We start from the raw sequence: 26442 nt of genomic DNA, 5'->3' as shown, positions 1-26442 counted from the left end.
CTGATATCGGCTGTCTGCTCCTTCTCGTCTCCTGCCTTGTCTCTCGTAAGCCTTGTGACCGCTATCCAGCAGTGCAGATTGTCGGCATATGCAGGAAACTTGTGCCCTGCAAGCTCGGCTGATTCAGACCTCGGTTGTGTGGGGGGAGCGAGGGGAGGGAGTGGTGGTTCTGCGAATGCCATTTTTGTTGCCTGACGGGCTCGTAAGCACAGGGCGTGGCGCGTGCGGTTTGTGAGAATAGGGGGTGCAGAACCGAGGATGCACCAGTGTGGATCTTCATGGTCGCGCACACCTCGGCGTCATCCTGTTCCTGTACACGGAAACTCACAGGCAAAAAGAAAAGGGGGGACATGCGCCGTCATTGGTCTTGAGAAAGGCAACCTGCTGCTATAATCGTGGGTGTTCAACTGGAGAAGTGAGAGTGGAAGCCGGGTGGGCTCAATGCTGCTTTCTCCCTGACTTCCTTCCACTGCCTCCTCTCATCGCCTACCTCACCTCTCACCCAGTCTACCCCGCCTCTGCTTGCACTAACATCGTACCCACACCACCACCCACAAAGAAACGAAAGGGAATTGTAGCGTTATTGAAGGTTATCATAATATGAGAACGTAATGCACAGAAGAGGAGGGACGCCTTTGGACAGCCGTGGGTAGCCAGGTCGGTGCCCATCAATCCTCTCGCCCCCAGTCCTCCTCCTCCGTACACCTCGCTCTCTTCGACAAGTGCGGCAGGCCCTATTGTCTGGTTCTCTACATCACCTGTAGCTTTTCTCGCCTCACTTTCGCTTCTCTTGCTGCTTTTTTTTTTTTTTCGCCCTTTTCGCGTGCTTGTTTATTCTTTACTCGTCTTGCTCTCGCGTTGTTGTTTCAGCACTGCTCGCATGTATGCCTCAGAAGGGAGAAGAATACGTGAGAACGAAGAGGCGAACCGGTATTCCCCTGAAAAAGCCCTGGCTATCCTTCATATGTGGTTGTCTCTGCATGTTATGTACGTGGGCGTGTGTGTATGCCAATCAGCTTGGGTGTATGTCTATCTATACGCTGTTGTCGCCATCCTCCGCCACCCCTTTTTCTTCTGCCGCCCTCAAGTGTCTCTGTACGCACGGACAGGGCTACCTGTCTGTCACGGCTTCGTCAACCAGTAGCAGCAGCTTCACAAGCAGTCCGACTTCACTCGCACGATCAGCGCGTCAGCGAGACACCTGCACTGTACGCCTGAGCGGTGGTGCCTCGAAAACATCGTACTTTTCATTTACCAACGAGGGGAAAGGAAAGACCCAGCCAAGCGGCATTCCAAGAGAGAAACAAAAAGGGAGGGGCTGCCTTAACCTCGCACTCATCCCCTTCCCCTTCTTCTTCGACTCATCGGCTGGCGAACATGGTCTTCCTCGCCGGGATGTGCAGAATGTCTCCCGATGGAAATTCATGACAGGCCATGAAAGAACGAGGTAACCGCTGGGTGCAGATGCAATGCGTTTGCAAATGCCCCCACTCCCTGACGAACACCTCACATACAAAGAGTGCAGCGTACTCGCATGTCAGCCTGCCTCTCTCCTCACGCCCCCGCCTCTCTCTTTACTTTGTACATTCTCTCCCACTCCCATATCTCTTTATTTACTCCCAGCCATCCATCACTGCGTACGCCTTCGCGTGGACATCGCAGGCGCAATGTCGCGTTCCAACCGCTCCTCCTCCTCCTCCTCGTCATCGCTATCGTCCTGGGTGTCTGCCTCCTCCGCCTGCTCACAGAGCTCCAAGGATGGAGAGTGGCTCTATCAGCTCGCCTGCGTCGAGGCCTTCGTACCGCTTGTCGCGGACGTAACACCAGCGGATGAGAGTTCACATGCCTTACCAGAGCACCCCGTCGCGAAGATTCACTACTCACCAAACTTCAGCTTCATCTACGGCGTCTACCGCTCCCTTCGAGATCAACTGGACTACACCCCGATTCTCCCCGCCCATGGTGAGCAATGCGGAAGTGGTGAGCTGCCACCTGTAATTCACGCCATTCACACCTCAGCGGCACGCTGGTTTCTTCTGCTGGCGTTTGCGCTTCGTCAATGCACCTCCAACTACACCGTTTGGAAAGATCGACGTGATGTGCTCATGTCCCCTGCAGTGTTGGAGCAAGCGACCCGCGATGCGCTGCCGGCATTTCCGGTACCGGAGGCCATCCTCTCCTGCACTGCCTCGGAAGCGGAGAAGCAAGAGGCGCTGCGTAAACTGGACGAGCAGCAGAAGAAGTTGAGACTGACGTCGCAGCACTGGCTCCCCGCGCGCGCCGACGTTCTGTGGGAAGGTCGACCGAGCCCGTGGCGTGCGGTGCACTGGGAATTGGCAGCGGTCGGCTGCTTCACACGGCTGTACCACAAGAACTTCCAGGTGTGGCATCATCGAAGGGAACTGCTGACGTACGCACTCCAGCAGACCCCTTCTTATGTCCGGTGCAGTGCGGACGCCGCCGCCGCCGCCGCCGCCGATGGAAAGCCAGAGCAACAGGCGGAGGACAGCAGTCCGCTCGTGCCCGCATTGGCAAGTGAGGCAACCCTTAGCGACTACCTGCGTCGCCATGCCGGCCTTGATTTTTCTGCGATTGACGAACGGCCGACGCTGAGGGCAGTGCTGTGCAATGAGGATGGGAAGAACTACCACGCCTGGCTGCACCTGTCTTGGTACCTGCAGGCGTTCTCCTTCCTGCTGACGCCTCCGTCGCGGGAGGCTCTGGAGGAGCACGCGATAAAACTTACGGGAGCTGTAGACGACCAGGAGTCGTACTTTACACCCCACCCCGGCTGGATCACTGCCTCGGAGAGCGCCGCGCCGGCGGCGCTGTCACCCACCCTACCGCCGAGTCCCCTCACTGAGGAGCTGCAGTTCACGGCGCAGCTTATCTATCAAGACTGCCGCAACAACTCAGTCTGGTGTCACCGCTTTGTTCTCTTGAGGGAAGCTCTGTTCCGTCGCCTCTGGCGGCAGCTCTGCTCTGACCGTTACACGAGTACTGTTGGCACACTCCCAACCAACACGAACTGGCAGCGCACTGCGCGAATCGTTTGTGCAGTGGAGATGAATTACTCGCTTCAGTGGCTGTATGTGGATCCAACGAACGAGGCCGCCTACACCCACACCCGGTCCGTTGCCCTCCTCTTCCATATACTCACCACACGGCAGCATGTTTGGGCGGCAGAGCACGCCAGAGCGGACGGCAGTGAGGAACTTCAGCGCTACCTCGCCGATGCCCCTCTGCTCACCCCGGTCGCACTCACGAACTCTGAGCTGTCCGCCAACGCCGACGCCGGCACCGTCTGCCCCTCCACGGAACTCCTGCATCTCCTCCGTGACCGCCAACGCTGTGTTCCGTGGGATACCTACGTGGAGAGCTTTGGACTGCTGCGGTACATGCAGCGGGTCCTGCACACTGTCATTTCGGCTCGAGTTACCGAGCTGGAGGAGCAGGCGGCGCGCATCTTGCGCTTGGCGGTGGCTAGCGACGCGATAACCTCACCTGGACAGGAACCCAAGCCGCAGGCGATTGCCGCGCTAGCGCCTCTCTACGAGCGCAGCTCTCAGTACATGCTAGATAGCTTTCACCAAGTCGACAGTGCGCAGTACTTGGCCTGTCAAGCGATTCTGGAAGAAATGTGGCTGACATACATGGACGCGGCACAGCGGCGCCGGGTGCGACAGCTTCGCCCGTCGGAGGCGTACCGTGAGGGTCTCCTGTCAGAGTGGCTGAGACCGTGTCCGTGGGGTGGGCCGGAGAAGAGCGCAGCGGACGTTGACAAGCTGAAAGACCGCCAGGATGCTGTCGTCCTCAACTTCCTCGCCTACGAGGCTGCCGCGCTAAGCAAGGCGAAGCAGCTGACGATGGCCGACCCGATTCGTCTCAAGTATTGGAAGCGCGAGGCCCTAAACATTATGTGCCGCGTCTACGGCACGGCTGCCTGATACAACACAAGCGAAAGAGGAAAAAGAAAGGGGCGATGTACTGATGCCTGCAGGGATGTGCGCGTGTGTGGGGGGGAGGGTATGTTCCAGCGTAAGAGAACAGCAACCCTCTGTAGTCCACGCAGCAGGCAGTTTCTCGATTGTTTCCTTTTTTTTCTTATTCGGGTAAACTACTTTGACCCGACTGCTTCCAGACAACCGAGGAGGCAGTGATGTCCCGTGGCTCAGGTCAACGACATGCATGACTAACCGTATGGCTCGCCCCAGCCGCATCGCCTTTGCAGTGGTTTCATCCCAGCACCTCGGCCTGCTGGTCTCCTAGCGAAACACAACGAATGACCACCCGCGATCGTGCCCACCCCCACCTGCACCGTTGCTCCCTCTCTTGCGTCTTTGTCTTTTGCTTCACGGGGATACTCTGCCCCTTTGCGGCTTTATGTTTAATTGGCCAGCGCCCCCTCACAACTGAAGTTAACCCTACACGAAATCATTCTTTTTCCGTCCTAGTCACCACCCCCTGAACGTGAGGGGAGGAGGGGAGCAACACCTCAGTGCGTAGTACCCCAGGGCCCAGCACCCCCCCCCCTCATACACACTCACACTCTGTGTGGCGAAGCCAAGCGACCTCCCCCGATCCCTGCCAAGGCCGAGCCACCCTCTGGCGGTGGCAGGGCCCAAGCGCCGACGACGTGGGGGAGGGGGGTCCGAGCGGTGTGCCGCTGCTGATGTCGGCGGTCGGGTCCTGGGCGGCGTTGCGCCGGAAAGACCTGCGACAGTGAACGCGCTTGGGCCACTCATGCGCTCGGCCGAGGCCCTGCTCCCGATGACGGGGTCGGCGCACCGCTGCGCTGCGTGTCTCGTGCTGCCTCGCACGACCCGATGGGCCTGTGACGGGCCGTCGGGTAGGGGGGGGGGTGCTGAGCTCATGCTGCAGGGCAGAGGGTGGGGGATTGGAAAAGGAGAAGCAAAAGGAGGCTTCCACGTGTGTATTTCCGTCGCCCCCTTCATCACACACTTAGTCTCTCCCCATGCCTGCGTATGAGCTGGTAGCTGTTACGGTTGCCCTGTACGTACTGCATTTGCTTTCTGTGTAGCCTTCGTGATGGCTGTTACCGTTGTCGCACGTTTGTCTGTTTCCTCCATTCTTTGTGTGTACGTGGGTATGTGCGTGTCGGTGTCGCTTTGCCGCTCGCTTTCGGTCTTGCTGGGGGGCTTTGCAGTTCTTACCACTTCCACTTTTACTCATCTCTCTCTCTCTCTCTCTGCAAGCACTGCACAGGTGCCCGCATCGTAGGACCCGCCTCCATCCCTAGCAACACCATTACACTCGGCAGCCAAGATGGACGCAAAGCTGGCAGCACCTATTAGAGTACTCTCTCCTCCCTCATGGGGACTGGGTTTTCTCTGCCTCCACCCCCCTGTTCCCCCAACGCGCACACACATGCATGATGACCATCAAAGTACGCTCGCACTTATTTTGTGGAGTCGTACGTGAATTGAGACGCGCTTGCTTCCTTCTGTTCGTTTGTGGTATGGATGTCTCGGACTTGCATTGGCAACTCTCACCCTGTGGCCGGGGGTGCCCTCCTTTCCTCCCTCGGAGCTGTGACGTGGTTTGGGCATTGCGGCAGCGGCTTAAAGAAACTGGGGGGGGGGAGGGGGAAGGGAGCGTGAAGGCGTATCTTGAAGTACACGTACTTGGGGTGACGGGAGCGGCTATGGGGTCCGTGCGCTGCAATGGAGAGAGAGAGGAGGGTACGTGTGCAGGAGGGCCGCAGAAGCGCCTCTTAGCGACGCAGAACTGAAAAACACTTCGCCGTGTTCGTAGGCGTCTGTCTGTCACTTTTGCTTTCAACGGTCGTTTCCTTGTGCGGGAGCGCAGCTTCGAGTACAGCAAGGGAAACAGCAGCAGCAGCAGCAGCAGCAGCAGTAGTAGCGACCTTCCCTTTCATTCATCGCCATTTAGGGCCCCTGCTGCAAAGAAGAGAAAACGAGCGGAGTCGCGCAGGATGCAGCAGACCTTGCGCGTAAAACCCCGACGTTGCGCGAAATGGAAGGGTGAAACAGGGAGCATAAAATAGCCAAAACACACACACACACTGCGTCGACTCAGTGAAGGGAGCGGAAAGAATGAGCTGTGTGTGTGGGAGTAGAGGTGTAGATGAAGCTGTCTCGCCCCAAACCCTTCCTCTCCGGTAATGTGACCTGAAGTACTCGACTGCATTTCCCCCTCTCTCTCCCTTCTTCCATTCCCCTCTCTCCCTCTCTCTCTTTCTACGCGCGCGCGGTGCAACAGCAGCCTCGTTGAAGCATCCGGTGTGTAGTCGACGCATATTTACGACCCGCCTAGGCGTTTGTGTGCGTGTGACTGACATGCAGCGTAGGGTCATACCTTGCATGAGGCGGGTCATTACGGCATCCGCCATGCTTCTCTCTCCCCTCTCGCTGCGTGCCCACCGGGATCGCTCCTACAGTTCGCCAGGGAACACTCTGTACACCACGGGTGTACGCGATCCGCAATCGCCAGAGAAGCTGCCAGCGTCGGCAACCGGTTTCCACCACACTCTGGCAGGGAATGCGTCTTACGTCGGCGGCAGCGCTGGGGCCACACGCGCGGTCAGCAGTGGGGGGCCGCTCGATGGCGAGGGTTTCACAGAAGCGGATCTCAGTCCTCCGCAGATGCCCTCCCCGCAGCAATACGAGAACTATCAGGAGTACCTTAACGCCTATGATCAGTACCTGAAGGACACCACTCAGTTCTTGACCTCGGCCCGCTCCTTTCTGCAGAAACGACTGCATCGCCTCCGCCACGCCCACGCCGGCCTCGCCGAGGCGGTGCGTCGGGAGTATCTCTGGACGTTTATCCCTTTCATTTGCATCCTCTGTGTGCACATGGTGGACTCGCAGCACCACGTGAACGCCCGAATCACCCGCGAGCGTCTCAAGCAGCGAGCCAAAGAACACGCGAAGGACGTCAAGTGGGTTTCCGTGTAAGCACTGTCTCCTCTTGGCGTGTGCAGATGTGGGTGCGTATATTGCGGTGTGTGTGCTCGCATGCCGCTCTTTTCTCTCGACAGTGAAGATCGGTGTAAAAAAAAAAAAGAAAAGGGAGTCGCGTAAGACGGAGCGCGCGCGCGTTGTGTGAAGGTGCATTCTTCGCTGCTTCTCCAGCACCCGGGAGGGAGAGGGAACATCATGCCCCGCCTTCTGCGGCACTGCCTCAACAGTGCCTCTGGTGCCTCTGCGACGGACGCTCGCCCACAGCGTACCACCCAGCACGGCCTCCTTCCCTACTACTCATCCCCTCCGCATCCCGCTTCTCCTTTTCTGTGTGTTTTGATGTACGCAAAACGTGCCACAACATCACACGTGCACACACGCCACAAGGAACTGCGGCCCACGCGGTCTCCCGTCAGCACTGTATCGAATTTCTGCAGAGCACACATCTGCCTACCTCTACCTACCTACCCACTCCCTCCCGGGTACTCAAGAGAGTGGCAGCGGGTGCGTGTGTGTATGGGTGTGCGGGTGTGAAAAGAAACTCGAAGAAAAAAAGAGGGGAGGTCTGCAGCTGCAACCCGCTACTACAGCCGCTCGTTTGCAGCAGACACCACCGACGAAAAGCTCAAGCGCACATTTTAGGGACCTAAAACTGTGCACCTGCTCGCCCTGGCCACCTCCTCCTTGTGTTTCTCTCTCGCTCAGGAACGGAATACCGATCTCATGAGTCTTGTGTCGTCGTCGTCCACCTCGCCGATAGCACTCGCAATTCGGCGCCTCCGCACCATTGCAGCCCAGGAGGAGCAGGCGCGTCAGCTCACCACCTCAGCAGCGCTGGAAGAGTGGACAACGCAGACCTTCGAAGCCGAAACGGAGCGCATAAACCGCGAGCTGATACAGAGGCGTTCGCAGGCATCAGCGACTTTCTTCCCCGCGCTTTACATGCGAGGTCGCAACCCGGCCGCCGAGGAGACTACACGGCTTCTGCACGGCACCTGCAAAGCCTTTGAGTTGGACCTACGCTTCAAGGAGATTGAGAAGCTGGACAAAATGCACGCACATTTGTGGACACTGCTGAGTGCAGGGGGTCGCACCAGCATTACCGTGGAAGCCTACGAGCAGCTGCTGCACGACTTCAACGAGTGGGCAGCGGAGCACTATGGAGCGCAGCTTCCACCGCCGCCGAGCACCGTCTGGGATGTGTCGGAGAATGAGGACGAGGTCATCTTATGCAGAAGGGAGGGAAATGAAAAAGACCACGAGAAAGGCGGAGGCGGTAGTGGGTCGCCCTTGATAGCTTCTCTAGGTTCCTCTGTCTCGCCAGAGCAACCTCCCTCCGCAGGCACGCCGTCGGTCTCGGCCGCTACTGCAGCGGCGGTCAACGACGCGCCAGGCAACAGCGGTACCCGGTGCGCGAGCTGGGACGCCGTTTCGCGGCACGTCAAACGCTTTCGGGAACAGCAGCGGCTGCTTCAGTTGCAGCACTGCAGTGATTCCCCGGCCCCCGCAAACTCCTCTATGCGGAGCTACGCCCACTTTGAGCATCTGCTCCGCCTGGCTGAGGACCAGCCAGCGCTTGGCAACGTGCTCTACCTCTGCTCGGTGCCGCCGCCACGACCGGACGTGCAACTTTTCCTTTCCTGTCCTCGTAACGCTGAGCACGCGGTTGAAATTGCCGCCATCTACCAGACCTTTGCGAAGCAGGTGTCCTTCGTCAAGTGCGAGGCGGAGCTTATTATGTGGGACAGCAACAACGATGGACGGCTCTCGGAGGATGAAGTGGAGAACTACGTGCGTGATCTGGCGCCCCGCATCGCCGCGCTGCAGGTAATGGGAAAGGACATGCTTCCCTTTTACTGTTGCACAGTGAGTCGCCGGCTTTTCTGGGATCTCGACCCGGGCAATCGCGGTGTGCTACGAATCCACTCCCTGCTGCAGAGCAGTGTGATGGATGAGTGGGTGAGCCTGCAGCTCATGACGGAAGACGACCCGCAAAACTGGTTCGGTGCCCTCGTAACGCAGCAGCTCTACAACAAGTTCGTGCTGCTCGACACACGCAACATCGGCACGCTCAACGTAGAGAACCTGCGTGGGTACAAAAAGGGCTTGCCGACCGTGCTCGACGATGGTCTGCCGCCGGACGTCAGTCCGCTCTGTTCCCTCTTTATTGATCGTTACTTCGAGACGAACACACTCATGACACGGTCTGAGATGGACTACCGGAAATTTGTGGATTTTGTAATCGCCGTGGAGCTGCTACCGCAGTGCAGCCGGCCGTACTTTTTCTGGAACATCCTTGACGTAGAAGGGACAGGCGTGTTGACGCCGATGATCGTCAACCAGTTCTTTCGAGAGACGCACGCGAAGCTCGTGGTCGCCAAGTTGGACGTGCCCTTGCGCGAGACAGTTGTGCAGGAGGTTTTCGATCTGATTGACAAGGCGGAGCCGCTGCGCATCACGCGCGAAGAGTTTGTACGATCGCCGCAGGCAGGCTTGTTTGTGGCGCTCTTGATCGACTGCCTCTCGTTTTGGACCTACGAGAAACGTGAGCAGCGCTGACTGAGGGAGGGTTGGCTGTGGACGAGCTCGACTGGATGTTGGCAGTGGCCAGTGCCAGCATCATCACTCCGTCGTCGCTGTGCGGAGGCTCTTGGCTCCATGCAGAGATCCTGAGATACCGGCTAATTTTCGATCTTTTTCGTTCGTGTGTGGTTTGTCCCCGCTCCCCTGTCCCTGTCCGCTACTCTTCGCAAAGCTGCAGTGTCTGCCAACCGTACGTGGCACCAGATGTGAGGGCCAGGCCGGCCATACTCCCCTGCGACCAAACACACGACGAAGGGGGGGGGGGCAAAGAAAGGAGAAAAGTGGGAAAATCGACTCATAGATGCCCATTCACACACACACACACAATTCGCGTGACTGCAAGGAGCAAACAAAGAAGTTGAAAAAAGAGGGCAGCGAGGGGGTACACACCGAATGACATCCCTTGTGTTGGCGAGGGCCTCGGGCCCCCCCCCCTCCGTCTTATGTGTCGATGACACGAAAAGGAACTGTAGTGTAATGCGTGCGGAGATGCAGAATGAAGTAGTCCACGTGGACCGGCGCAGGTGCCTCCCTACCCCCACTCACCGCATCTGTGTTATGGTTGTACGCGGTGAACGCGCGTGCTCGAGGCGCATTTTCTTGTTCCTTGCATACTCGACGAACTTACTTACTACACTCCCTCCATCGACCCCCTCTCTCTCTCTCTCTCTCTCTCTGAGTATGTGTGACTGCTCCGTGTCTTACGTTATTCTTGCCGATCTCCTGTAGCCCACGAGTGCAGAAACTGCAGCGCGCAGCGCGGAAGTTATACTTCACGGAGGAAAGGAAAGCAGACAAAGCGAGACACGGAAAAAATTAAGCGCTGCGAGTCGCATACCAGCAACTAGGCGCACCACCAAAACATCACTGTCGTTGTCCATGAATAGCACCGCAGTGGCGAGGGCGTCGCCAGACATCCAGTCCTTGCATATTTCCTTCCAAGATGTCCGCTTAGAGGTGGAGATGCTGCATCAGCCCCACTTCACCGTGGAGGCAACCCAGCCGTGGAGCTGTGAGGAGGTATCGCTATCGTTGACGCGCGCCGTCACCCTTCATAGACCAGAAGAGCAAGCAAGACAACGGCGAATACCTCTTGGCGCGTACAAGGCGGGAACGGTTCACATCATTACTGAGGGGCAACCATCTGGTCCTGCAGCGTATGATACCAGTGTGGCCAGCGACGGCATGCGCCACAGCACTGACGCAGCAGTCCTCTCCATCCCTCTCTACGTGGCGCATGCGTCATATAGGCGTCCGAATCTCTACAAGGAGCACTTGAGCCTTTGCATCGTGGAGGGCACGCAGCACCCCTCCACGCTTTCACGCCCTCAGCGCCGTGGCGGCGGGCGTCGACATAGCCATAGCGGCGTCCTTGAAGGCAGGGCACACAAGCTCACTCGTGTATTGTTCATCGATATCGCCGCTCTCACCCCCGACCCTCGTGCTTCCCTGCGCTGCACCAGCACGGGAGAAATCTCCGCTCCAGCGGCACTCTACTTCAGGTGGGCGCCTGCGTCGTCGTCCTCGTCAACATCAGCGTCGACGAAGGATAGTCACAGGCTGCAAGGGCGCCACCCCCCTGGGCATGGCGCACGAGACGGATCACAGCAGCGCCACCGCCGCGTCGTACTCCTCCCACCCACCGCAGCGGGTAAAACGTTTGAATTGGTGTCCATCAGCGTGAAGCGAGGCCTCGGCGAGTGATGCAGGTGGGGCAACAAGGCGTACAGGAGAAAGGTACAAAGCAGCAGGTGATGTGAGCAAACGCTCGCTCGTCGCGGAGAGGGGGGAGGGGAACAATCGCCTTTGCTGCTTTCCTGAGGGTCGGACGGTGAGTAGTCACCGTGTGTGGGTGGGTCGGTCTCAGCGCTACCTCGCAGTGTGCCTCACGCACGCGACTGAAGTACTCGTGGCCACACACGCACAAATGCAATAAAAGGGAAGAAACGTAAAATGCAGAGGCGTCCTTCGAGGGAGGGAGGGGGGGGGAGGGGGACCATAATCCACTGTCACGGAGAAGGTGTGAAATGGCACCTCGCTACGGAGCCACTGAAAAAAGGGGGGAAGGGAAAGGCAATCAGCCTCCCTATTATCAGTCATCCACATCCCGTCGTCTTGGCGCATGCTTGCAGGTACCTTCTCTTCTCTTCTCTCTCTCTCTTGCTCGTCCCACATCACCCCCAACGTGTTCCTCTCGCTATCTCTGTGCCATGTTTTAGATTGGCACTCTCACGCACAAAACTAGCGGTGATGTGCGCGGCCACCGCGCAGCAGTTCAGATCGAATCCTCTGTTTCGCGTTCTGGCCTTCCTCGACAATACCGGCGCGCAGGCCTTTGCGCTAGACGCCGAGGTCGACGCGGACGGTGACTTTCGGGACCCAGATAGCGTGTTCGCGACGGATTCAGCAATCGCCGGCGTTCTCACAGCGGCACTCGATGCACTGCGAGCCAACGTTCGTCGTCTCTTCGCGGACGCTGCAGAGCAGCACGCATTGCTGGCTGTTCTGGGTGCCGGTGCACCCGAGCCGCCAGAGAAGGCATCACTGTGCATCACCACCATTCCTGGGCCATTACCGCTCGAGGTGGACGGTGTCGTGCCGGTGGACGTAAATAGCGACGCGTCCCTGCAGCCACAGCCATCCTCCTCCGCTTCGCTTTCCTCACTACCCATAAGCACTTCCTGGAGCGAAGCAGTGCTGCACCCCACCTCCCTCGCGCACTACGCCGACAATGTCGAAAACGAGATTCCAATTCACTTGCTGGTGCGGCTGCACGAGGTGCTCGGCATCTCCGCCGTGCCACTGACAGCAGACGGCGCAGCACGCGCGGCGCCATCGTGCTACTGCACCTGCTCTCCTTTTGTAGAGCAACTCCTCATCGACGGGCTTGACGAATGGCTGCACCGCTGCCCAATTGATGAGGTGAAGCGGATGGTACTAGCGTGCGGTGTTCAGCCGACGGTGTGGGAGTCGACGTTCACACAGCAGCAGCAACAGCAGCAGAGAGCCGATGCACAAAGCGCTACCCTGCCTGATGCTCTGGCAGATTTTGTGGTAGATGTTGTCTTCCCTGTTCCCGCACAGGCACAGAAGGTGTCTCCCAACGCGTCAAGTACCACCACCGTCGAAACGGTTCAAGACTGGCTCATCCTCTCCTTTGAGAAGAACCGTGAGGCCGTCGACCTTGAAGAAGATGATAACGCTTCCGCGAATGAGCAAAGTGGCAAGAGCGACGACAGCGGCACGAACAGCCAAGGCGAGAAGAAGCGCATCCGCACCAGCAGCACGTGCCCTTCAGCAGGCGACCGTGACGGCCTCGGCTCGTGGGAACCGATAGACGGCGAGGAGGTGCTTACGGCAGAGAACATTGATCGATATCTACTTGAATGTCCGCAGCGTATTCCAAAAGAGATCCTGCGAGCGAAGCGTAAGCGCATCTCTGACGCAGGGATCACTGCGTTTGAGCTGGAACATCACTACACAGCCGCGGAGTTGAAGAAGCTCGTGAAGGAAGGTCTAGGCACCATGACGGCGGCCGAGGCAACGGATTTTATGGGGCTTCCTGTGACAGAGGCCCAGGTACAGCAAGCAGCACGATTGACACGCAAGGCGCAGCTTGTGGAGTGGATACTGACCCTTCACAGAGCTGCAGTACTGCAGCAGTCCCACGTGTAGGGCACCGAGGGGGCTGTGTCCTCACTTTCCTTGTAGGGTATACCTGTATCGCTACAGCAACTTCACCCCTGTCCCCCGACCTGTCTTTTGGTTGCCGTTGACGTTCGCTGTCCGCGACGATGCCGGTCACCTCAGCCCGTGCGGTAGTTCAGGGCCACGTGCCCACTATTTGTGGAAAAACACAAGCTACCATGCCCCTCGCACATGGCTGGCAGACTCGCGGTGTCGGCGGAGAGGCCTGAACTGGAGCTGTGCTGGAGGGGCATACAGCCATGATGATGTTTGGGGCAGTTCACTACGACTTGTCGACGATTAAGCGAATGGACGCGCCCATCTACTGTTCTTCCTTTTGGGCTTCCTTGGATGCGCTGCTGTGATGCCAGGCCTAATCCTGGGCCTGGTCAGAACGGTATGCAGTGGGGATTACAAGGGGACTGAACAATGCCAGACGGTGTTGGTCGGCCTGGTGCCTCGGCATAGCCGTGGTGCAACAGAGGCTCGTACGAGGTGTGGTGGTAATGCGCCTGCTTGTCGGCCCATTCGTGGGGGAGTGGAGAGGGAGACGGAAAAACTTGCGTTTTTCCGAATTGGGCACGCCAGCGCCACCTATGCGATGCAGTCAGCCTACAAAAGTGTTGTGCCCATGAACACTCGCGTCAGAGGGAGACGTTTTAGGGCAGTCGCTGCTTGGGCGTTGTCCACACCCCCACCCACACATACTCGACGACCTGCACCTATAGCAGGACGACACTTCTGCATCGCTATCACTATCGCCTAGGCATCCCCCACCCCCCAACTCCACACACACACACACATATGCATGAGTGGGGTAGATGGTAATAGAGAAATGGGAAGTATCCACCGAGCCGGAGCAAGGGTTGCGCGGGCGCAACGCCTCCCTCTTTCCCTCCCCCCCCCCTTCCTCGCGCTTCATCGCTTTAGCGCGGCCGTATCCTTTGGTTGCCGGTGGTGGTGGTGGGGATGCAGTCACTTTTTATGTTGCTTCGTCTATTGGATTCATGGCCTTCCCCTACTCTCCTTTCACTGGCATCTTTCTGTATCGCTCCCTGCCGCGCCACCGCTATGTACACAACCGAATTGCACATCCGCACACATGCACTAGCACGCATGCTCACTAGCATCTTTCCAGTACTGACCCACTTGCATCCATAGATAAGGGGGGCACTGTCACTACAAGGCTCTGTCCGTCGCCTAGCCCTGTACCGTAGTGCACGATCTGCACCCCCCTCCCCCGAGTCTCTGATTAGCGCCCAGCAAAAAATCTGTACTCAAGCGAAAGCACTCATGGATTTGGACACGCAGCGCAAGGAGGAGTGGTGCATCTCACTTCAGTTCTTCCTTGCCAGCCGGTTACGGACTCCATCTTATGCAGTGGCCTCACGGCAGCATCCCTTCATTCGGGTGCCACTAATGATCCCTCGCACACAATTTCTGCTGGATGGCATCGTTTGGGCTGTGAATGATCATCCTGACTGGGTGGAGAGCGCGTGGCTCACGATTCAGAACCACATCAAAGACACAGCGACCCGCTTCACCGAACTCAGTGACGAGCTCGCACGTGCAACAGCCGCAGCGGCGTCAGCCGCCTCAAGCAGCAGCACCGCCACCAATGCTATCTCCTCCATGATTGCGCCGCGTGGGTCGGCACTAGACCGCGGGCGCACCTACCAGGCTCATGCGGCCGTGCAGGATGTGTACCTCGCATTTTGCGCGATGGATGCCCTTGTAAAGGGCATCTGCGCTGACGCAGCCGGGAAGCTGCACGACGCCGTTGGAAAAGAGCTGCCGCAGCTTGTTGCCTACTATGTCCCCGTGTTTGCCCCTGCCACGTCCTACTGGATGGCAAACGCTGTTGATGAGTACCGCTATCTCTTCCACGCCCTGCTGGACTCGTGGGTTGTACACAGCACATTCAACAGCGACGTGCACCGCCGCCTTCAAGAGTACTTGCACCACCGTCTTCAACGCGTGCGCGAGGCGGAGGCGGAGGAACAGCAGCTACTGCTGCAACGGGACGTCGCTGGTAGCTCCTCGGAGAAGACAAATGGGAGCAGCAGCGGCGCGAACGGCGCCGATGCGTGGGGGGCGAGTGTACAGCACATCATCGACAGCACCGCACGTGTCAGCGCGGCAGTTATGGCAACCGCTCCATTGACGAATTTGACAGAATCAGGGGTAAGAGGAAATGGTGGGCAGCCGGGAGCGGCAGCGAGCGCGAAGAACGCCGCGCTGCGCTCCTTTGAGCGTGGTGTGCGCACCCCAGACACTGTGGAGCGGACGCTGCGAAGCTTCTTGAACTCCATCTTTCCATCTCGCAACACGCCGGCCGCGCGGCACCGGTGTCCGCACTGCGGTGCCCCTTTCCGCGATGACAAGAGCAAAAGCGCTCATTACCGCTGCCACTTCTACGCTCGCAACTTCTTGAAACCGGAGGAAAAATTGGTGCGGCTTATGTACCCGTCTGCCGCCGACTTTGCGGAACACACGGGAGACCTGAAGCGCGAGGGTTACTTTACGCGGACTGTCGAGGTGCTGGAGGAAGCGTACAAGGGTGGCGGGCGGGGCACGGTCAAGGTCCGCCGGCTGGAGGCTCCCCCAGCCGAATCAAATGACCCGTCCTCTCTCACGTAGTGTGGGATACAACTGCCGCGGATGCCCCCCCCCCCACTGCGTCAGGTTGACGGTGTTTAGTGTGTGTGTGTGTGTGTGTCTTGAGTTCCTACTCTCCTCCTCTTCTCCCTTCCTTTCTACTGCGCTGGGCTGCAGCGCAATTGGTGAAGCGATGTAGCAGGGTGATATTCTGGTGCCTGCGTTTCCGTGACTGTGCGTACGGGATTAGCGTGAGAAGAGTGCAGCTTCAGCTCTGCTCCAGCCGCAGCGAGTCATTGCGTGGGGACGAATCTGCCCTCTCGATCTCCACCCTCGCACAGAGATGCACCTTCTTGCGCATGCACAACTATAACGAGAAGGCGGAATGTATGGACACAAGCAAAAGGGGGGGCCGGTCATACGTCATGGTATCTCAACGTGGTGCAACGTACTAATGCTCAGGAATGCGTGTAGTGTGCGCGTGGTGTGGACACTCTTGGCAGCTAGTTCTCCTCCTGCCCTCTTCTACCTCTCTCTTTCTCTGTGTGTTCTGCAACTGCCTTCCGCATCTCTTTTATATGCTTCTCGCTGTTCTTATCACTCACTGTCCTACGGGTCTCTCAGGGCCGCACCGCATCGGCACGCACACGCAACCACACAGCCTTTGCATGCTCGCTCGCGGATGCGTTCTGCGGCGGCATTCGCTCTCTGCGCGACGGGTGCTCGGCCTTCAGGATGGGCAGTCGTACACCCCAGCAGACATCAAGAAGGCGTTTCGCGAAAGAGCACTGACCACACACCCCGACGCTGGCGGCCACGCCGACAGCTTTCGACAGCTTCAGGACGCCTACGAGGTGCTCCTGCACGAGTACAGAGTGGGGAAGAAGGACAGTGAGACAGCGACCGCCAGCGAGGACAGTAGAAGCAGCAGCGGCTTCTACGCCCACCCGCATGCACAGTGGAGCAATGACATGCGCTCGCACCGCGCCTACTGGCATGGCATGCATAATGAGATGAACATGAACGCAAGCAGCTGCGGAAGCTACCGGGACGCGTCAAGCACGCACTACCGAGCTCACCCACATCACCATGCCTACGGCGAAGGACTAGGCGAGGAGTTTCAAACCCACTTCAAGTCGTCGTTTGGTGGCCACGGGCAGCGGGGCAGTCAAACTAACTTCTCCACCTGGTACTTCTACCGCCCATACGAGTCGGACTATCGCAGTCCCTACGGCACCGGCTTTACTCCAGAGGAAATTCACCAAGCAACGCAGGAGCAGCGCCGCGCCTTCGCGTGGGCGGTGATGCGGCACACCTGCCTGTGGTCCGGCCTAGCCTTTGTGGTCTACCTGCACGAGCGCAACAATCGGGTTTGGCGCGCGACGGAGGCCCGCGGCAAGGACTACCAAGATCCAGAGTACTGGGCTCAGGTGCGGAAAGAGGAGGAGGAGGCACAACAAAAAAAATGGACATCGCTGCGGCTGGAGCATCACTGGCTGGACGCCCCGCTGGTGAGGCCTTTGATGATGGATCACACCAAGGACGATCACAACGGCGGCGGCGAAAATGTTCAAGGGTCGAAGGAGAATCTTTCTGGTGCTACCAGGGTGGGCACGGCTATGGCAACTCATCAAGCCAGAATGACCGAGAAGCAACGGAGGCAAGCCGGGGGCCCGACGCGTGGTATACTACGGGGTGTTGGCGGCAACGTGGGCGGGCCTCGTGTGGTGAGCTACCAAGGGCGGCCCTTCACTCCAAATGGAGTGCGAGGCAAGCGCAACACAGCACCCAAGACACCGAAAACGTACGCAGACGACGTCACGTACGAGATGGCGGACGAGGATGACGACGTCTCGACAGACACACCCCCTATGGGGTCGGGCGAAGGACGGAGGTATAAGTGATTTTGCCGCTCAGCCACGACAGCGTCCCTTCCTATCCTCTTTTTTGGGGGGTCGTTGCTTTGCAGACTCGAGTGCGGGTGTGGGCGTGCGCGCTTCTCTCACATGCTCCCTCTTCTTGTTGTGCTACTGGTTTGCTGGTCTCTTCTTTAGCTCTGCTGCTGCTGTCGCTTCTAATAGCAGTAGTCGTCTTCGGTCTAGGCATTCACTGGTAGGATATTCTCTGTGGTTGGTGGGTTTTTTCTTCCCTTTCATCTCTTTCCAATGTATCTTGGCGTCTTTTCACTGCTCTGACCACTACCGTTGTGTAGCTACTGGGTCTTGTATCTCCTGCTTCGCCCTCTCTCCCTCCCCTCTATAGAGGGCACAACAAAACAAAAAAGGATGGGCTTCATAGGCGCTGCTTCATAAAGCGGAGACCTCCCCAGCAAGCGCGTTGTCACAAGATGAAGCGCGTCCTGTGGTGGCTATCTCCCTGGCACTGGACATCCCCCTTCTTCTTTTTTTTCCGTTTCTTCTTGTGTGGAAGGTGGGTGAAGAGGTCACCCCCCCCCCCCTCAGTACCATCCTCATTTCCCTTGACTCCCGCCTCTGGCCCCAACAGAACCCCTCCCCCCCCCCTCGCAAGCTATCGTTGATATGTTCAACGGGATACCAATATGCCTTTTTCTTCTTTTCCGTCGTGTCTTCCTTCCTGTCCGCACTTATGTTCTTTGGTGGTGTATGTGTGGCTGTGTATGGCAGCAGTGGCATCAGCCACCGACCCTTCTCAGCTCCTCCTCTCGAGTACCTCTCTTTCTCCCTACACGTCTCTCCTTAAGTGTGTGCGCGTGTACGTCTGTCAGTGTGGAAGACGGAGGAAAGACACAATGCGGTGAAGATGGTGCACGGGTGCTTGTGCGTCGTCACCGCAAGCACTTTGCCACAACAGCTAATGCGTTGGCAATGAGAAATGAGTAAAGTGAAACGCGAAAACAGCAGGGGAAGCAGGGAGAAGCTCTGTGTAGGTCTGCACACCTACTCAACACAGAGATCTGCGGGCGCACGAACACGCACATAGAGAAGTAACGCAGTCGTTGGAGGATCTGAACTGCTGATTCGCTGCACGCACTCCACTCTGTCCCTCTTGGGGCACTTTTTTCGTGAAACAAAGCACGACGTAACTCATGTGACTGGGCAGAGCCGCCTCCCCATACGCGCTGCCGGGTGTCTGACCCTCTGCCTCTCTCTCTCTACAGCCCTCTCTTTTGTCTTTCGTGACTCCCTCCTTCGATGCTCGTCTCTCCTCAGGACTGAAGCACACCAAAGCAGCAGTGCTTGTTCCTCTCTCTGAGACTTGCGCAAATCGCTTCCTTACTTTGTTAGTTATGAGGGAAACCGTTGCGGTGGCGGTTGCAGTAGTATTGCACGTGGCCCCTTCATCAGCCTGTCCTTGGCAAGGCACGGTACCGGAGTACGCTCTTGTTCGCTCCGTCGCCTCTCTACAAACGCACACACTCGCACACTCCATCAGCTGCTGAATGTGTGCACTTGCCAGTCCAACTGCCACCCTTCGCTTCCAGTTCAGTTGGAGCCAACACATCAAATCACGTGACCGGCGTGTGTGGGAAGCACGCATATGGAGGGAGGAGGCTCTGACACTTCATCCACGCAGGACACCAGCAGCAGCGAAGTCAACTCATAAGGATATGCGCTGCGTCCCGTCATTTCAGACCGCCTACCTTCGCCCTATTCGACACCTCTGTCTTCCACGCCGTTACATTGCTGGAACACACGCACGCTTCGTAGCCACCGCAGCGGGTGCTACGACAGCGTCGCAGCTGACTGAGCCACGCACGCTCTACCCCAACGCCGGGAATAGTCGCCCTGGCGCTCAAACCCAGACGGACGTTATCGAGGAGGCAAAGTCCGTGACCAGCACAAATGCGAACACCTCTACCTCTACCAGCGCCACCGATTCCACGACCCAAGCCACGCCTCTCTCTGCCCCTTCGCCATCGACGGCGGCTCAGCAGTCGGCGTGGACGGTGGAGCAGGTGTATGCTATTCTGCGGCGGTATAAGTCCTTTTGCGACCGCACTTTCCTCCTCTTCCCCTCGTCGCCGAGTACGGGACTTGTGACATCCCCCCTGCCTGGAGCTGTGGAGACAACCGTCGAGGACTCTGACACTGTGGCCCAGAGCCCCCATCGCGCGTCCACTCGCCGCGACCCCCGCGTGAGTGCAGCGGCGGTACGAGAGATTCGAGTGCTTCTGGACTGCCTCTCGCAAGACCCTCAGCGACTCGGTGCGCTTGACGAAAAGCAGCGCCGCCGTCTCGTAACGGAGGTGTGCTGTCTTGGGTATGCCGTAGGCCTTTATAGTCGTTGCTGCGCACTCTATGCGGACACAGTACTACTTGCATGCGGCATCAGTGGCGGTGGTCATGACAGACAGCCGGCCGCACTGCCTGAGTCCGCTCTCTCCCACGAGCCCGCCCTCCGATCTGCAGAAACGCCGTTGACCACCACAGCTGCCGGGGTTCCCTCTTTCATTCCTGACTTTATTATCGACGCCGCTGGTAAATCGGCTGACCTGACGACGCTGTATCTGTGCGTCCCCCACGACGCACACGCGTCGACGACAGAGGTGAGCGCCACAGTTTCCTCGAGCTCGCTCACAGCACTGCATGTGTATATGCAGTGCGTGCGTGTTCTTCTCAGTCACGGCTGGGGAGGTTGTCTGACGTCAAGAGCGACAGATACTGGCATGTGCACCACCGAGTCAGACGGAGGGGTGTCAAGTGAGAGTCGTGATGCTGAAAGTATTCCAACGGACTCAGTCATCAACGCCACCGCAGTAACACACAATGCGCCAACTGCTGCGGCGGTCGTTGCCTCACGAACGACAACGGCCTTCTCGACCATCGCGCCTGCGGAGGCCTCTGGAAAGCAGCGCTGGGTTGGTTTGGCTTTGACGGTGCTACGTCACCTCCGCATCAAGGACGCCGATGCAGCCGACTTTCTCCGCACGTCTCTACGGAGAGCGACCTACCGCTACGCGGACACAGGCGGGGACTGGGCCGCCGCCCAATCATCTGTCTACGCCCAGATATTCCGTTACTGGCTCCAAGAGGAGGAAATAGTGGCGAACACCCCCTTGGCTCGCCAACGACCGCCACAACGAAACAGCGAAGTTGATCGCGAGGCGGGCAGAGATCACCTGCGCGTATCCGCTCCTGTGCTGCTCACTGTTCCCGCTCTCCTGACGCTGCTGCGCACCGCTGTGGTGGCTCGCCAGCACGACATCGCGGAGTGGGCTACGCTGTGCGTTGATGCGTGCCTAGAGGAGTGGACACACGCTTCAAAGGTGGCCGCTGCAGACGCGGGCAAAGACAGGCAAAATGGTAGCTGCAGCCCCGTTGCACATCGCATAGCTGCTCCATTGTCTCCCATGGACATTCCCTCTGCGCAGTCGCTGCCACAGCTCGACACGCTTCTCTCCTGGTACCTTCGGTATCTTCAGCAGTCGGGTCAGCGCCCCCGCGCTGTTCGCTGGCTTTCCCGTCTTCGTCGACGCCAATCCACCGTGCCGATCCTCTCTAGTGCGCTGGCGACACTGTCTGTTGCTCGCGAGGCAGCCCGGCTTGCCAGCGATGAGCTCGATGCCGAACTAGCGATGTGGTGCCTGCAGCTCTGTCTGGGCGACACGACACCCGCCCTCACTCCTGGGCATGACGACATTTTTCAGTGCCTGTGCGCCTACGCCCGCTGCGGACTGCCAAACTTTGATATGGTGTTGCAGTCCTTGCGCAAGAACGAGCTGCTTGCCCCGACACCGGAGGAGGTACTCTTTCTGCGCCTCCTGCACGCCCGCCGCTCCGTCAGCTGGCGCACCGAGTGGGAGCACTGCATGGCTCCGTACATCGCGGAGGAGGAGGAGGTCCAGGACTCGGATAGAGACGGGGCCGACGTAAAGGTCACCGGTGAAGCCCAAGGCAGCGCCCCCACTACCAGGCAGCCTTCGTTACGGATCGTCCGACTGCGGATGCTCGAACCAGTGCCGCAATCACGCGAAGGCGTACCGTCAAGCTCGCTTATGCATCCAGGCATGGAGGAAGCATTGGAGGAGCGTGGCGGCGGTTGTGTGTCATCGAGTGAGCTGCAGGCGTTCTCTGCGCACCATCCTAGGGTGTTCTCCTCTCGAGTCATCTATCAGCTCCTTCTGATCCTGCAGGAAGGTGAGCATACTGCCTTCATGTCCTATTATCGCACCCTCCTGTTCACCTTCAGCGAGCACGTCACTCCGCAAGATCGCGCGCGGTGGGTGGTGCTGGCGCTCATGTGGGCCATCCAGCACCACGGCAGGGCGCGGAGCGAGGATGTGGTGTATATTGCGCGAGAAGTGGAGCAGCTTACACAGCTGCAGCAGACGCACACGAACACTGCCACAGCGTCGTCTCTCCCTCTCTCCCCTGAGCTCTGGCACAGCCTCAATCGAAAGTGGACGACGCTCTATCAGCAATACCCCCCGTCCCTGTGGCTCCGTGCCGCAACAGCGGAGACACACACTGGAGGTGACATTTGCCACGGTGCTCCATCGCGGCGACTCTTATGCACACCTAGCGCAGCCGTCTTGTCGACAACGCCTGTGTTCACCCGCTTTGCGAAACGGCGGCATCTCTTACCATCATCCGTGATCTCCGCAACAGTGCTGCTGCGCACGTCTCGACGCATCAGCACCGAAGTGGCGGCTGTGGGAACGTACTCTAACGGTGAGGAGTCCGTGACGCACTGGCCCCCAACGGGAGATGCGGATTTTGAGTCGTGGGTAGACTACATGGAGGCTGTGCGTCGGTTCTAGAAGCTGGCGCAGTACCGTTAGCTCCAGCCGAAGAGGAGAAAAGCATGTGTTGGGTAGAAACTAGAAGGAGAGTAGTGATTGCCCCCTGAGAGGGAAAGGCCAAGCTCCACTTCACTGCTTTCCCCCTCCCTGTTGTTTTGGTGTGTGTGTGTGTGTGTGTGTGCGAGCTCCATTTCTCGTTACACACCCTCGTCAGTTCTCTGTGGATGCGAGGGGATACAAGTACAGGTCGAGAAAGACTTCTTTTCCAATCCTCCCACCCTCTGCCCTGCAGCATGAGCTCAGCACCCCCCCCCCTACCCGACGGCCCGTCACAGGCCCATCGGGTCGTGCGAGGCAGCACGAGACACGCAGCGCAGCGGTGCGCCGACCCCGTCATCGGGAGCAGGGCCTCGGCCGAGCGCATGAGTGGCCCAAGCGCGTTCACTGTTGCAGGTCTCTCCGGCGCAACGCCGCCCAGGACCCGACCGCCGACATCAGCAGCGGCACACCGCTCGGACCCCCCTCCCCCACGTCGTCGGCGCTTGGGCCCTGCCACCGCCAGAGGGTGGCTCGGCCTTGGCAGGGATCGGGGGAGGTCGCTTGGCTTCGCCACACAGAGTGTGAGTGTGTATGAGGGGGGGGGGGTGCTGGGCCCTGGGGTACTACGCACTGAGGTGTTGCTCCCCTCCTCCCCTCACGTTCAGGGGGTGGTGACTAGGACGGAAAAAAGAGTGGTCGGATAGTGAGAAAATGAGGAAAGGTGCGAGGCAGAGAGCGCTTGAGGAGTACACGATGAGGCGGATAGGCAACAGACCCGCTCCCTACAAATCGGGTGGACACACTTTCGTGCTTTTTTTTAAAGCTACCCATGCCTCCCCTGCTATGGGCTGCTCCCCGCTACAAAGCCTCCAGTCCTTTGATGGATATTGGACCACCTCCCAATGAGAATCAACATGCATTTCATCGGTATCTCCCGAGCCTGCGGCCTTTCAAGTCTCCCCACCCCCACCCCCTCTTTCCTTTTCCCATACACTCTTGGGGCTCCTTTTCCCCACCCTCTCCCTCTCTCGCGCGCATGCACGTGGCACCAAACATGTTCCTGTATGATCTCAGTGGCATCTGTCACTTCCTCTAGCGGGACACGAAGCACGTAAACCGCCTTCTGGCTGCTTGTAGTGAAACAACGAGTATCTGAGCGCCTGTGTATTCGTCTCTGCCCTTTCACAGAGGCGTTTTGCACCTGGACCGTAGCCTTTCTTTTGGTAATCATAAGCACACACAGAGAGAGAGACTAAGGTACACGTAGACTCCGAATCGCTTGCTGTGGAGGCACTATGGGAGGCAAGGCGAAGCCAACGAAGCACTCAGCCGCTGAGACGGCACGCAAGAACCACTTGGCGACCACAAACATGGGTGGTGGCTCGGCTGGTCTGGCGGATCGCAAGGGCGGTGCTGCTGGCCACTCGAAGTTCATCTGCAAGGTGTGCATGGCACAGGCTCCCGATCTCAAGTCCATGCGCATCCACTTCGAGTCGAGGCATCCGCATGAGACCTTTAGTGAGGCCGACTTCGAGGATCTGCACGAGAAGTACGGTGGGTCGACGAAGGGGATTGCGGTGCACGGCAGCCTAAAGAAGGACAAGAACAGGAAGGATGAGTAGTGGAAAGGCGAAACGTGACAGTATCGACAACACACCGACAAATAACAAAAAAGGAAAACTGCTCAAGTCAAGTGAGACGCAGCTTCGTGAGCGGAGCGTGGAAGAAGACTGAGAAGCGAGGAGAGTGGAAGGTGGTGAGCCCTGGCGCATTGGACCTCTCTGGTTGTCTCCCTCTCTTACCCTCCTCTTCCCCCATTTTCTAACCCTCACTAATGAAACTCAACCACTCCTAAAATCCACTTAACAATCCTCGAAGAGGAAAACATAATCCCCCTCGAAAAAAAAAGAACCCACATTGATCTCTCTGCGTGATGTGTGTGTATGTGTGTGTGTGTGGGTGGGTGAGTGGGTGTGTGTCGATATGACCCCACTGGCGGTGTCTGAGTGGGATCAGCATCACGGTGTGGCCGTTGTGTGAAAGGTGGACAAGAAATAGAAGGGAGGTAAGCGGAAAAGGGATGGCCAGTGGAGGGGGGACCGCATCGATGAAAACAACGTACGTAGCAGCAACAGTACAGTGTAGTATTCATTTTTTAGCGGAGAGTGCCGCGGGGCTTCTCTTGTCGTCGTTGCTGTCTTTGTTTAGGAGTGCATGTGCATGTACGCGGACGTGCACAGAACTTAGCCTTGGGCAAGGGTTGTCTCTACAACACATGAACTGGTGCCAAAGGGTACAGGGTATGTGTCTCTCTCCCTACTCTGCTCTACCAAGCACGTGTAGGTACTTTGTTCGACTCCTTTAGAGCGTTACCTCTTCGTTTTGTTTTCGCTCATGCTTATTTCTCTGCGGTGGGGGCTTTTGGTCTGTTGAGGGGTGCATCCGCGTCCGTCGCTGTGTGCGTGTATGGTGAAGGGATGACGCCGTCACCTCTCCCCTCTGCGTATGCCCTGTACTCCCTCCTTCAACCTCAGCATCCTCCTCCCTCTCTCTCCCCTCTCGCTCACTATTTCCGCACCCCTCTAATCCTTTCATATTTTTCGCCGCTGTGGTCGCCGTCCTGTCGCCGTGCCAGCCCAGCTCAGCGCACCGGTGAGTTTGATGTTTCCGTCGTTTCCTTTTTTTTGTTCCCGTCTGCCTCTCTTTTGAAATGTGCTGCTTACTGAGTACGGGTACCGTGCCCTGCGTAACGCAGCAGCTTTGTGTGTTATGTCTCCCCAACCAACCTTTCGCTTCCTCTGCTGCCGAGTGCATAGCGGCACAGACGCCCTCCTGCGAAATGCAACAGCGCCTCCTCCCCCCCCACCCCTCTCCTCCTCTTATTCGTTTGCGTGGCATTTTTATGGCCCGTTCGTTCGTCTATTCGTCCTCCGTCCATAGTGGGCACTACTCGTGACACCCAATCAAGGTGTGGTACCCCAGGGCCCAGCACCCCCCCCCCTCATACACACTCACACTCTGTGTGGCGAAGCCAAGCGACCTCCCCCGATCCCTGCCAAGGCCGAGCCACCCTCTGGCGGTGGCAGGGCCCAAGCGCCGACGACGTGGGGGAGGGGGGTCCGAGCGGTGTGCCGCTGCTGATGTCGGCGGTCGGGTCCTGGGCGGCGTTGCGCCGGAGAGACCTGCGACAGTGAACGCGCTTGGGCCACTCATGCGCTCGGCCGAGGCCCTGCTCCCGATGACGGGGTCGGCGCACCGCTGCGCTGCGTGTCTCGTGCTGCCTCGCACGACCCGATGGGCCTGTGACGGGCCGTCGGGTAGGGGGGGGTGCTGAGCTCATGCTGCAGGGCAGAGGTTGGGGGATTGGAAAGCGAAAAAAAAAAACGACTACTCTTGGCACGGTGAAGTGCACGCGGAAGAAAATACTTGACCAAAACTCTGAATGCTCGAATGGGGTAGAGGAGAGCAAACACTATGTCTTAGTACGACAACAGCAACCCCCTCCCGCACGCACGCACGCACACACACACACACACACACACCAAACAGTTCCCTATTGTGTTTTATTGGCCGGAGGATACGAATCGGGAGGTGAAGGGCACAAATTGAAGTCATCTGGCGCGGGTACCTCCGTAGTGTACGCGTTGCGTGGCTCTCTTGTTTTTTTTCTGACTCGTCGACTTCCTCTCAGCCTCGCTCTCATTGCTTCTCTCCACACACTCTCTCTCTGCTGGGTAAGGAGCACCTCACTTGCCAACGTCTGGTGAAGCATATCACGCGAACAGACACATACGTTCAGGTGCATGATCCAGTTTTACGTACCGCATTATCAATCGTCCTCGGATGGGTGTCTTCTCCTCCAAG

General features: G+C 58.2%; 9 protein-coding genes across 9 annotated transcripts; all 9 read left to right on the top strand.

Annotated features, from left to right (window-relative positions):
- Nucleotides 1-1469: 1469 nt before the first annotated feature.
- Nucleotides 1470-3947, top strand: LBRM_29_1920 (putative protein farnesyltransferase alpha subunit; the record flags this gene model as incomplete). The annotated part of the gene is made up of 1 exon (XM_001566486.2): nt 1470-3947. The coding sequence occupies one exon, from the start codon at nt 1470-1472 to the stop codon at nt 3945-3947; it is 2478 nt and encodes an 825-aa protein (XP_001566536.2).
- Nucleotides 3948-6626: 2679 nt separating this feature from the next.
- LBRM_29_1910 (conserved hypothetical protein) lies at nt 6627-6941 on the top strand (the record flags this gene model as incomplete). Its single annotated transcript, XM_001566485.1, has 1 exon — nt 6627-6941. One exon carries the CDS (start codon nt 6627-6629, stop codon nt 6939-6941), a length of 315 nt encoding a protein of 104 aa, XP_001566535.1.
- Nucleotides 6942-7670: 729 nt separating this feature from the next.
- LBRM_29_1900 (conserved hypothetical protein) lies at nt 7671-9506 on the top strand (the record flags this gene model as incomplete). The annotated part of the gene is made up of 1 exon (XM_001566484.1): nt 7671-9506. The coding sequence occupies one exon, from the start codon at nt 7671-7673 to the stop codon at nt 9504-9506; it is 1836 nt and encodes a 611-aa protein (XP_001566534.1).
- Nucleotides 9507-10409: 903 nt separating this feature from the next.
- LBRM_29_1890 (hypothetical protein, unknown function) lies at nt 10410-11234 on the top strand (the record flags this gene model as incomplete). The annotated part of the gene is made up of 1 exon (XM_001566483.1): nt 10410-11234. The coding sequence occupies one exon, from the start codon at nt 10410-10412 to the stop codon at nt 11232-11234; it is 825 nt and encodes a 274-aa protein (XP_001566533.1).
- Nucleotides 11235-11780: 546 nt separating this feature from the next.
- LBRM_29_1880 (conserved hypothetical protein) lies at nt 11781-13205 on the top strand (the record flags this gene model as incomplete). The annotated part of the gene is made up of 1 exon (XM_001566482.1): nt 11781-13205. The coding sequence occupies one exon, from the start codon at nt 11781-11783 to the stop codon at nt 13203-13205; it is 1425 nt and encodes a 474-aa protein (XP_001566532.1).
- Nucleotides 13206-14510: 1305 nt separating this feature from the next.
- Nucleotides 14511-15857, top strand: LBRM_29_1870 (conserved hypothetical protein; the record flags this gene model as incomplete). Its single annotated transcript, XM_001566481.1, has 1 exon — nt 14511-15857. The coding sequence occupies one exon, from the start codon at nt 14511-14513 to the stop codon at nt 15855-15857; it is 1347 nt and encodes a 448-aa protein (XP_001566531.1).
- Nucleotides 15858-16483: 626 nt separating this feature from the next.
- LBRM_29_1860 (conserved hypothetical protein) lies at nt 16484-17719 on the top strand (the record flags this gene model as incomplete). Its single annotated transcript, XM_001566480.1, has 1 exon — nt 16484-17719. One exon carries the CDS (start codon nt 16484-16486, stop codon nt 17717-17719), a length of 1236 nt encoding a protein of 411 aa, XP_001566530.1.
- A 1685-nt stretch (nt 17720-19404) lies between these two features.
- Nucleotides 19405-22557, top strand: LBRM_29_1850 (conserved hypothetical protein; the record flags this gene model as incomplete). The annotated part of the gene is made up of 1 exon (XM_001566479.2): nt 19405-22557. One exon carries the CDS (start codon nt 19405-19407, stop codon nt 22555-22557), a length of 3153 nt encoding a protein of 1050 aa, XP_001566529.2.
- A 1316-nt stretch (nt 22558-23873) lies between these two features.
- Nucleotides 23874-24200, top strand: LBRM_29_1840 (conserved hypothetical protein; the record flags this gene model as incomplete). Its single annotated transcript, XM_001566478.1, has 1 exon — nt 23874-24200. One exon carries the CDS (start codon nt 23874-23876, stop codon nt 24198-24200), a length of 327 nt encoding a protein of 108 aa, XP_001566528.1.
- Between the last annotated feature and the right edge of the window lie 2242 nt (nt 24201-26442).

The sequence above is a fragment of the Leishmania braziliensis genome, chromosome 29 (genome assembly GCF_000002845.2).
Source record: "Leishmania braziliensis MHOM/BR/75/M2904 complete genome, chromosome 29".
Taxonomy (NCBI): Eukaryota; Euglenozoa; class Kinetoplastea; order Trypanosomatida; family Trypanosomatidae; genus Leishmania; species Leishmania braziliensis.
This window is presented reverse-complemented; position numbering and strand designations above follow the sequence as displayed.